Here is an 11,918-nt window from a genome sequence, read left to right as displayed (position 1 = left end):
TCAAACAGAAAGCAATGTATTTTTTAAATAGTTCATGTTTTCTTCTCATGTTAGCTCTACAATGACACTGAGAGTAAAAAGAATGAGGGCTTGGAATTCACTTTTCTTCTCTTTCTAAGAGGCTCAGACATTCATTATCCAGAATAATTTGACTCTCCATGTTATATTCCCTCATTTTATTAATTTTAAAAGGTGATCAAATATTTTTAATATTTTCTTCTTTGAAAAATGCAAAGGAGATTTTTGTCCATGAGATCCATATTTTATGTTCTCTGAGTTCTTAGAATCAAAGGCCAACTATTCTGTTGTGCTTCTAAAGACCTTGAGTCTTGGGGTCAGAACTTGGGCTCCATCCTCTGATCAAAGGCTTTTCAAAGCTAAATACTTCTCTTTTCTTATCAGTCTAACACAAATGGTCATCTGTCTTGGGAAAAGGACTCAACAATCAAGTGTTCAGAGACATTTCCTTAAGAGAATTCAAACTCTCAAACTGAGTCAATGCAGGTCCACAGAGTTACTATCTGGAATTTTATGCTGAAACCCTTCACCATATCCAGAAAGATATTCTATGAGCTACAGATGGAAACCTTACTTCTCCCTGAACCTCAACCCCTGCCTTGCATCTTTCCCTGTAGGAGTGTTGTCCTGTTCTTTCTTTATACTTCCCATCTCAGGTGTCTCTTAGGGTAAGTGAACTCATTTTGAAATGTATAAGGAGGAATAGGAAAATGAATTATTCTCTGAAGACTTATGGTTCTCTCTCTAACTTTAAAGATCTTGGAAGTCATCATTGTTCAAAGAAACAAAAAAGTTAACATAATTAAAATGACTTTTAGTAGAACCTGTGTTAGTCTGCTTTTCATTGCTGTGACCAAAATACCTGACAAAACTTATGAAAGTGAAAGGTTAATAAAATAGGTACTTGTCACTCCATTTTTCTATATGCTTAACAAAACACTGTTGAAATCTTAAGAATTGTTTGCTAATCTTGTTCCCAGGATGTGCTGTCCCCAACTGTGAACTGTTTGCTAATCTTGTTCCCAGAATGAGCTGTCCCCAACTGCCAAACTACAAAATGTAACTTCTCTCCCTGCCCTCTCCAAGGAAAGTATATAAGCTCTGCTTAAGCTGTTCTCAGGGTTCTATCTCTTTGCTCTATTCAACTGAGCTCTGAGCCCCAGCATGCTGGTCCCCAAATAAACCCTTTGCTGATGCATGAGACAGTCTCTTGGTGGTCTCTTCCTCTGACGTTTCGCTGGTCCCTTACAAAAGGTTAATAAAATAGGTACTTTTCACTCCATTTTTCTGTATGCTTAACAAAACACTGTTGAAGTCTTGAGAACTGTTTGCTAATCTTGTTCCCAGAATGTGCTGTCCCCAACTGCCAAACTGCAGAATGCACTCCCTCACTCGGTTGCAGGCAAACCGCCCACTCGCCCTGACCCGTCAATGAACTTCCCTCCCTGCCCTCTCCAAGGAAAGTATATAAGCTCTGCTTAAGCTGTTCTCAGGGCTCTCTCTGCTGTATTCAAGTGAGCTCTGAGCCCCAGCATGCTGGTCCCCCAATAAACCCGTTGCTGTTGCATGAGACAGTCTCTTGGTGGTCTCTTCCTCCGAAGCTCGCCCGACCTTTACACTTAGTGAAGGAAAACTTATTTTGGCTCATGGTTTCAGAGGCTTAATCCACTGTTGGCTTGTTCTGTTGCTGTGGGCCCAAGGTGAGGCAGAACTTCACATGGGAAGGTTCTAGTAGAGGAAAGCTGCTTACCTCAAAGAGGCCAAGGAGGAGGGGCAGCTCTGAGTTATTTACCTGATTGATGTCTCTCTGTTTCCACGATATGAGGAAACAGATTCATCTTTGGGTAGCAGAGAGACAGGAGGAGGAAACCCCACTACACACAGGAAGTTTAGGATAAAAAGGCTCATGGAGTTAAGCTGGAGCTCAGCCATGCTGCAGTGAAGCTCCTCAGACAAAGAAGGTAGCTTGCATTACCAGAAGCTGTACACTTGGCATGCATGTTCTAGACCACAGTTTCAGACCCACATCACAGAGCTTTCTCACAAGACACCAGAGGTTTTTGAGAGAGGGAGGGGGAAACCTATGGGAGATGAACCCATCCATGTCCCTTCCCCATCATCTAGCCCTGCTGATCTGTCCACCTCCCTGGGGCCCTTTAGATTCCTCCATCCTGCCACAACTCCACACTTTCACTAGCCCTTATATTCACCTCACTGAAATGTTCTCTTATTCCACCTGCTACCTAGATACTATAAAGGAGACTTTACTGCTTTCTGATCTCTTATTGGATCCTAGTCCATCTCTGAAAGTCCGATGTACTCCAGGACTTACTCCTTCAAGATTTACTGTGTTCTCAAACACAGCTTCCCATATACACAATATTTTGTTTATCTGTAGAAAAGCAGAAATACATTCAGCAGGAGCTCACTGCCTTCTCTCATATTTCCTCTTACCAAAAGCTTTTAGAAAGCAGAGTATTCTGCACCAAAGAATAGAAACCAAGATGAAGAGGGAGACAGGATGTGGCATACCCATGGCAAACATCTTGAACATGTTTTCTTTTATTTTGGGGTACCAGGGATTGAACCCAGGGGTTATTAACTACTGATCCCTTTTTGTTTTTATTTTGACATAGAGTCTCACTAAGTTGCTTAGGGCTTTGCTTTGAACTTGTGACCTTTCTGCCTCAGCCTCCCTAGTGGGATGATAGGTGTGTATCGCTATGACTGGCTTCAACATCTTTTAGAAATTTTACTTTCCTGAATCTCTTTTAGGATATTTTGCTCAAAGGCTCTCAAATCTTGGCCTGCCTACCCTGCTGCTTCCTTATTTTGTCTATCAAATCCCCTCCCTTTCTCCCAACACTTTTTACTTCTGACTCAATCTCACAGAACAATTGTGCTGGACCCTAACCCATGCTACCAGTCAATGGAAACAATCACTGTCAATGAGTGACAAGAATTGTTTTCTTACAAATAGTTTTTATCCAGAGGTTCAATTTTTTTATGCCTATACTTGTTTCATGTGATAGTTACTATGTGATTAAGGGATTGACATATTGTACAGTTAATTCATAAGATTACTGTTATAGTGAGGAATTTGCCCAATTGACTTCTCAGGGTTGAATAAAGGAGAAGAATGCATTGTCAAAATCCATAAATCTGTATTTCATCACCAATGAAAATAAATAAAGACCAGTTTATTAACACACCTGTACATGGACAGGTATGTTCTTAATGTGCTATCAAAAGACTGTGAGAACATTGAAAAAGGATACACAGTTTATCATCTGGAATGAATAATGAGATAGTTAAATGCACTTTGCTTCATAGTGTAAAAATGGGGTGCATCACAGATGCCAAATCGATAATTACAAAAGTTGAGTGGTAGCTATAAGAATAGTTATGTGGGTCTATCTGCTTTTGTATATCTTTAAACATTTTTGTAATAAAAGCTTTTAAAAAGTAACATATTAATTTCTGTATGACAAGAGGGAGGAGCCAATAAGAATAGCTGGCAAGGATGTGTTTAGTCCATAAACTGGAGTTGAGCTGTTCCTCAATATAGATACTTCAGGAATTCCTTTCAGGTTAGGTCCTTGGAAGAAAATTTCTTTCTGAATAACAGGAAGAAATATAAAACGGGGAGAGGATGCATAGAGTATTTTTTTTAAAGTTTATTAATGCAAATTCCATGTGATGGCTTCTAGTACCTCTATGAACTGTGAGTCTAGAAGATTGACTCAAAAAGTAGAGATGACCTCACTTTGAAGAAAGTGTAGAGAGTTGGAATAAATGTGTCATGAGAGAATGGACTAAGGAACAGTGACCTAAGCTTCATGAGGTTTGTTTATTGAGGGTAAGTATACCATAATTATTTGGGGAATAAGTGAATTATTTCCACATAGTACGGGACCAACTATGACTTCACTGTGGTGACAGTAAACCTGTTAGATTGAATCTAGTAGTGATCTATCACTTATAGGAAGGCATCCATGGGAAAAGCAGAGAGATGGGATTTTCCCAGACAAGGAGGATTCAATGTATGGGATGAGGTTCAGTTGGAGTAGAGCTTTATTAGTGTTGGTTACTTGATAGACAATTCTATGATGAAGAGGGAGGGAATGAAGACCTTTGTGGATAGAATGAGAAATGGAAAAATTTTTGACACCTCAGAATTTAAGAGCATAAACTAGAAGGATAGGGGGATGGTTCTGTTTTTTCAGATAGAGATGTTTTCCTGGTGATAAATTCTATAAGTGTGTCAATAATTAAACTGGACCAAAGGTTAGAATCCTAAGGTAGGACAATATGGATCAAAGACCAGTTTATTAACTAGTCCATACATGGTGATTTTCCGGTTCCTCTACCAACTCCTTATCTGTTTATCCCAGGGACTCCACAAAATCGGTATGCCTTCTGCAACTGAGCTTTAAAACTGCTTTGAATTCTGACAAAGAAGATACTCTAGTAGATTAAAAGGAAGCTGTGGTAGACAGCTTTTTGTTTTGATTTTGCCAACCAGAATTCACAATTTTTCCAGAAAAACCTATTCAAATATCCCCTAGGAAACTCACTCAATTTTGAGACTCAGTCTGTGCAAGAGGAGTCACCTTCCTTCCAGACAACTACTGTAAAAGTAGGTATGTGTGTAGTCTTGAACAAAAAAAGCATTCCATACAGGTCTGTGGTAAGCAGATGAAAATCTGTAAACCTGGTGCATACTTCAGCATTCACTGTGGGATCAGGAGCTCAAAGTGATCTGAGAGATATATCATGGCTCCATCCAGCCCAGGAAGATCAATGGTGGCATTCTCATCCTCATAAGGGCAATATCTGGCATATTGTTATAAGCATGGGTAGAAAGAATGTACCAATGGCACCTTCCCTAAAGGTAAGGATGACATGTCTGTATTCAACCAATCAGCTGTCTTCTTGTAAAGAAGAACCCCATGTTTACTTCTTCCAGTACAACGTAAGCTCTGCAGTACCCTGAAAAGCCTCAGAGAAACACTGACAGAATCACACTGGGAATGCAAGTTGATGCCAGGGTCAGGATGTGGGAATGATGGGGCATAAATCTCTCTTCCACCAACAATGTCATTCTTTACTCTCTGTGCATGTTTTTCTTACTTTCCCACTCACCCTAAGATATCTTTTCATTACTCTTAGCTTTATTTTACCCTGCAGAGACCCCTTTACTCTACAAAACCATCAACAACAGGCCAGGCAGATTGAAGAAATATTCAGGAAGAGGGACCATTTGCCTTAGGTGATTTTCCAGTAAGGGAACCTCAATGGCGAGATAACAGTATGCTTCTAAAATACGTTACCATGCCCACGTGACAGGTTCCTAAGCAGCACCTCCTCTTTTCCCAGATGTTCTGTTAGCTTGCTTGAATCCACTTTGGCAATGCCCTAAATGCCCCCAGGAAAGGGTCACGCACCTGACAGGCTGATTGGTGACAAATTTTATTTAAAAAATGACTAAGTCGTTTTATTATAAAAAAATGTTCTCTCTTCTTGATCAATGAGGTGGGGGGGAGTGTGGACTGCCATAAATGCCATTAAGGCAAAGCTAAGAGGTTGGAAACTGCCACCTTCTCCAACTTCACAAGGGAGGGGAGAGGATTCAGGGGCAGGTAACATACCTTCAAGAAGAGCTCTAGGGAACTTGTCACCTTGCAGAAGCAAGGTGAACTGATTTTTTTCTTTCCTTAACCACAACCAATGGGGTTTCCCCCAAACCATGCATTCAACACAATACAAAGAAAAGAAAACTCTTGTAAGAACATTTATTGGGGACATTCAGTATTTCCATCAGGGATAATTATTATAGGAAAGGAAATATTCCTTCTTGCAAATGGTGGATAAGAAGTTTCTCTTTACAAAGTAGGGAATAATAACCAAAATGGCTTCAGCACAGAAAGGGGCAACCAGAGACAACTGGCCCACTTGATGCCCACAGGGGAGACTTGAATGAGTCTTTGTATCCCTGTGGGGCATGAAGTTGATCCTTATTACTTTAGAGCAAGGAGCCTTCTATTTGAAGGGCTGCACCTGGACAAACTCTGCCGGGACTTCAAGTCCTGCCTTGGGCTGAGTTTTCCAGACTTAACAGGGGACAAATGTGGCTCTTGGGGGCAGGTGACATTGATTCCACGCCAGTGTCCACGTTTCTCCCCCAGGACATTTTCACCATCCCTCATGATTTTGGGGTTGTCAGTATTCCCAGTAAAGGCAGCTCTCCTTTGGACTAGGCCTCTGCCCTGCCCAGGTGATGATGGGGAACTGCCCTTTTCCAGGGAACCTTCTTGTCTTTTGCATTTTATATTACAATAAAGCCATTGCAAAAAGTTCTTCATTTGGTTTCTGAGGCTTTCAGGAGGAGCTGGTCCCTTCAGTGACTGGGCTGAGCAGGACTTGCTCCCAAGTCTCTGCTCTAATGTCCTGTCTTGAGGGTGGTGGCTCCTCCTTCTGGGTTGGCATGTGCCCAACCCTGCATCCCCTCCACCAAGCTCATGTGTTTTGAGTCCTGGAGGGGTCATTGTCTTAGCAGTTGCTGGGCAGTTCTTATCTTGGCCTTTGTGGAAGTCAAGCTTAGGGACCCAGGGTCCCTGCCCATGCTTCATGCTAGTCTGTTTGTTGTCCAGGTGGACATGCATGACCTGGGAAACTGCCATGTTCTTGCAGGCAGCACCCTGGTCATGTTTAAGGAAGGTCTTGGAAGTCAAGCTATTGGAAACAAGGGGTATGCCATTACTATGGCCTTGCTTCTGGCTAGGTTCCCCCTTCTTCATTTTAGCCCTTAACTCACCAAACAATGGATTGTTAAGGTGTGACAATCCAGGGTCTCTAACAACTGATATTTTGGGGGAATTTTCAGGAGTATAGACATGTGACACTGGGGAGCTTTCTGGCTTTCTGGTTGTCAAGACAGTGGGAGGTTGTGACTGACAAGCATAGAGCTCCTGTGCCTTCAATGTCTCCCTGGATTTCTCAGATATCTTGGACATGGAAGAACTTCCCCAGGGCATCCTATTTCCCTGAGGCCTTGCTACACTGTAGCTGGAACTCAGTCTCTTAGGTCCTATTTCCTGAGGCCCAACCCCAGCTTGCCTCATGGGCAGCTTTGGGCTGCATTTATTGGCTGCTATAGGTGGTTTCTGATAAGCTTTGCCTATAATGCTCTGTGTCTGGGGCAGAACAGATGGTTTGCCATCCTTTATTCTGCGAAGGTCCTCTTCATGCTCATGCTTGATCTCAAAGACTGTTTTTGTCAGGATCGCCTGTTCTTTCTTGACCATGGCTGAGGTGGCAAGGAGAGGACTATCTAGACTTTGAGTTGCATTTTTGGTTTTCTCCTTGTCTCCATGAAAAGCATTAGATCTTCCTCCATGGGTCTTGGACATGCTCTGTTTAGAATTCACCCCAGAAATATGGGTGGCAGAAAAAGGAAACTTGGAGTGAGAAAAGGAGTGATATGAATCTTTTTCATTAAAGATCTCTAGGGATTCCTGAACCCTGTTGGGAAGGCCATATATCAACCTCTTGTGAAAGAGTGTAATGTGGTCTTCCATCACCTTCTTCTTGCCAGCATCAAGGAAGGAAATAGCTTGGGTAGTATTGACAGAGCTGTCCGTCCTGGTTGGTGCCAATGGTTTGTGACTCGTTTGTCTGGTGGATTTCTCAGTTACAGGCAATGCCAACTTGATAGAATGCCATGATCTATGCACAGTGCCAGGAATCTGACCCTCACTGATTTCCTGAAACTTCTTGCTCAGGTGGGAGTTCAAGGAATTTTCAAGTTGTTTCTGAAGTGGATTCACCATTGAGGTACTTGGAGTTCCACCTGATGGGCTCTGCAAGTGACATACTAGGTCCTTCCTTGAGGAAGACCCCAGAACATTATCTCGGTCACTCAGCACATGATGATTTTGCTCAATCTTGGTACCATCTCTCTGTGCCTTCCTCACTCCCATCTTTAGAGGAAGCATTCCTGAGCTCAGTTCATGGAGGTTTCTGGGTTGGTTTGAGCCCCCCTTATTTATATCTTTGGTGCTCTGACTCTTATCCAAAGACTTTCTTGAGAGCCCACGACTGCTCTTTGACTCAGAGGTCTCAGGAATTTTTTCCAGAGGACGCATCAGTGACAGGGATGCATAGACTCTGCGGGGCAAGCCCCACAAGTGTTGGATACGCCTCTTTCGAAGGTGGTGGTCTAGTTTCTTCTGAACATCATCTGAGAGGGGATAATTTCCAGGAAGGATGGAGATTGCAACATGAGCTTTGGAGGATGGGTTAACCAACACAATGTTGGGAGCTGGAGGACAAAAGTCCTCCTGAGATTTGTGGACCACAGAGGGTAAACCCCACAGACTTTCCTGTGATTTTTGTATCACATTATATTCCAGGTCATGAATTTCAGATGACACCAGAGATAGTGCCTCATTCTGGGGTCCAAGATCACACACTCCACAGATCCTAAACTGGTTTTTAGGAGGTGACAGAATTGGGAGTGGGGATTGAGGCTTAATCTGGGTCTGGGCATGTTCAGTAGTGAGATATTGGGGCTGAGGTTGGGAAGAGGTCTTGGGCAAGGGTTGAGGTTGGCTTGCAGGCAGGAACACAGGTGGGGTATAGAGAAGGACTGGGGATTTGTGGGCTGTGGAGTCATTGGATGCTGTATTGAAGCAGACAAAGGCTGAGGAATAATCACCTGAAGCTGGTACACTAGGGCTCAGGGACTTGGGGTGTAGAGATGGGACACCATAGAAAAGCTGGGTGCAGTTTTTCTGTAAATGGTCCTCAAAGCTCTTAGGATAAGGGGACTGCTGATCCACCTGTGGTTCCTCTGATTTGCCTTTTTTGTTCCATGAAAGAAGAGAGATGGCCGAGTCCTGCTGATTAGCAACTGGCTCTGACCTTTTCTCTGAAGAAAAGCCTTCGTAATTTGGCTGATGTTGTTTTGGAAAAGATTCTGTTTTCTTTTCTTTTTCTTTCCACTTGATGACGTCACCCCTCTTTTTGATTTCTCTCTCCAGGCATGTCAGGACAGCAGGGGGCAGAAACCAGATGTTAGGAGTCTCCACACAGTAGGCTACAGTGTCTCCCCCAGATAAGTTCTGAGAACGGAGGGCAAGAAATTGCTGTTTCACACCATCTTGTGCCAAATTGGAAGACAGCATATTCTTGGCAGGGGCCTCTGTGCTGGATTGGCCCATGCCTCCCACTGGAACAGAAGTGGACAAGCCAGCAGGACTGCTCACCACAGGCAGAGTGGCATCTTGTGGTAGAAGAGTGTCTGTTTCCTGAGTGGGATGTGGTGGGGGAGGGGGGAGGGAAATTGATGGGGGTGGTAAAGGGTCTTCTGTGGCCTTGGAGTCCAAGGGAGGAAGAGGCTCTGGTGGCAGAGAGTCACTCAACAGGGAAGGTGAGAGAAGGTCAGCTGAGGGCATGACCTTGTTAGGGGGAAGAGAGAATGAGGAAGGTGGAGAAAGCTTCAACAGAGAGGCTGGCAATAGTTCCCCTACTGGGACTGAGGAGAGAGCAGGCACTGTGGAAGGTGATGATTTTCTCACATAACCTGTGGAATCCAAAGGTGTCTGAATACTTGCAACATCTTCCAAGGGTGCCAGAGATAGCAGATGACTGACCTCATTGAACATCTTACAGAGGTTGTCTGGACATAAGAGCTGCTGCAAGTTGTCTCTATCCTGATGTTGGCCCAGGGGGCTGTAAGGGACACAAAGTACAAAGCTGTAACAAGGACCATACAGGAAAAGGAGGTGTGCAGTCCTGTGGGTGAAACCTCCTACCCCCTTCACATTACCCATATCCTTCACCTCACAACACACTCTTTAGCACTTCCCAAGGCCTTCACTCACATACCTGTTGCTAGGGCTCCCCCTCCCTGTGAGAAGGCCATGCTGTACTGAATCTCTGGGGAATGCATAGAACATGTGTGAAAGGGACTAGGAATGAAGGAAAAGAAATGAGAAATCACCTTGTTATAACAGAAAACAGCTTCTTCAACTCCTGTGTTTCTCTCTGGCTCCTTCTTGGACCTGGAAAACCAGGACAGTGGGTTATACATAAGGAATTTTTGTAAACAGGGATCATACAGGGATCCCTTTATAGGAAAAGCTTATTAATATCCAGGTTGGAAACCCCCAAGAATTTTGAAGACAAAGTCCAACTGGAGCAATAATCATTAAGAATGTTTTCATGTGTGTGGCTTCAGTGATGAAGTTCTTCACATAGTTAATCCCATTAGAGGCTCTGAACCAGCAGGTATAAGCATTGAATTCAGCAATTTCCTCAGAGATGGGTCTGATCACCCAGGAAATAAAAGTACATTGCACAATGTCAGGAAAAAGAAGTTCTGACTTCAAAGTAACCTGTAGTCATTCTTCAACCTCACACAGTCACCTATTAAGCAGCACCCATTGCCCATGTCCATCACTACTTATTACCAGGATGAGCACAGTAGGGACCCTGAGGATGTGTAAAGTTTCACTGTCTGTCTCCTCTGAGGCTCTGTATCCTGAGAGAGACTCTGGTTAGAAACTGACATCCTCAGATTTCTTGGACCTGAGGCTTCATGGAAAAGGAATGAAGGGTCACCTTTAGAGTATTCAGGTCAAATAAGAAGAAGCATACCTTTGAATGTTTCACTTCTCCTCTTGAAACTCTTCTTTAGCTGAGAACAAAAATAATTGAATCAGGGCCTGGGACTCACTTTATTTCTCCTTTTTCTAAGAAACTCAGCTATCCATTCTCTACAATTATTATTACTCTACACTTAATTAATGGATATTTCTTCCTTCTTTTATCTTTTTAGTAATACAACATTTTCAATTTTTCTTCTTTAGAAAGCTGAAGTAAGAGAGCAATTTACGACAGCTCCACATTCTGACATTCTCAATCAGAAGTCCTCTGCAAAAGGAGATCATAGAGTATGGAGCCAACAGTCACATCGGCCTCCCTCTTAGGACCCTATGTTCTGGAGAGAGATCTCAGCCTCCAGCCTCTGATCAGAGGCCTTCAGAGGTCAGCACTGCTATCCTTAGTAGCCCAACATGTAGGAGGTTTAATGAAGGATAGGTGATATGGGTATGGCACTCAGGATCAAGTGTCTGGAGAGACACTTCTTCTGAGAACCCACCATAAGTAAGGATGTCAATCAGGACCAGATTTCTTTCTGGCATTTTCTCCTGGAACCCTTCACCAAGACCCTAAAATAAATAGTTTGTGAGCTTCAGTTGGAAATCTTAGTCCTCCCTGAGCCCCTGGCCCTGCCTGATCTCTTCCCCTAAAGAGTGAATTTTTATCCTCTATTCCTACTTCCCACCTCACATGTCTCTCTGATCCAAGCCAACTCATTTACTAATGTGAGAAGGGAAATGGGAAGCCACAAGAAGAACCCGTTGGGGGTCCCTACCTTTGGGATGTTGGGTTTTTCCGAGTGTGTCGAGAAAAACATTTTGAACACCAGGTAGCACAGGTGCAGAAGGAGCAACACCACCCCAGTCATAAAGATGCTGCTGGGGACTGTATCCAAAGAATCTAAGGCATGGTTCAGCCATGGCTGAATGTTGCTTTCCAGAAAAGAGAAAATATTCTCCATCATCTGAATCGCTCGGTTGCCTGAGGCATCTGAGCCCTGAGGGTGCCTGGGCTTGACTATAACCTCAGGCCTGCATCACAGAGCCTGGTAGAGTCACAAAGGGTTCTGAGCATCTGAGGAAGGTGTGCCCACAGTCCCTTCCTTCCCCGCCCACCAATGAGCAGACCCTGTGTCCAGGCCTGAGGTCCAATTCCCACTCTACCCTTCCTTCATAGTGTATATTACTCCAGGGAACGTTCCTGTTTTTTCTGTGATCCAGGCTTTACCTGAG

At 43.6% G+C, this 11,918-nt stretch overlaps 1 protein-coding gene across 1 annotated transcript; it reads right to left on the bottom strand.

The window, feature by feature from the left end:
* Nucleotides 1-5,799: 5,799 nt before the first annotated feature.
* Nucleotides 5,800-10,856, bottom strand: LOC308642853 (spermatogenesis-associated protein 31D1-like). Its single transcript, XM_081282226.1, has 3 exons — nt 10,681-10,856; nt 10,025-10,085; nt 5,800-9,753 (listed from the first exon to the last, which is right to left on the bottom strand). Exon 3 carries the CDS (start codon nt 9,684-9,686, stop codon nt 6,039-6,041), a length of 3,648 nt encoding a protein of 1,215 aa, XP_081138352.1. The 5' UTR covers nt 9,687-9,753; nt 10,025-10,085; nt 10,681-10,856; the 3' UTR covers nt 5,800-6,038.
* Between the last annotated feature and the right edge of the window lie 1,062 nt (nt 10,857-11,918).

Source organism: Spermophilus citellus, assembly GCF_964194105.1.
Source record: "Spermophilus citellus genome assembly, chromosome: 2".
NCBI classification, from domain to species: domain Eukaryota; kingdom Metazoa; phylum Chordata; class Mammalia; order Rodentia; family Sciuridae; genus Spermophilus; species Spermophilus citellus.
Note: the sequence above shows the minus strand (reverse complement) of the source record. Positions and strands in the feature narration are given on the sequence as shown.

Excerpts from the sequence above, each read along its gene's own strand:
- LOC308642853 (XM_081282226.1), bottom strand. The coding sequence starts at position 9,686 with ATGTTCAATGAGGTCAGTCATCTGCTATCTCTGGCACCCTTGGAAGAT.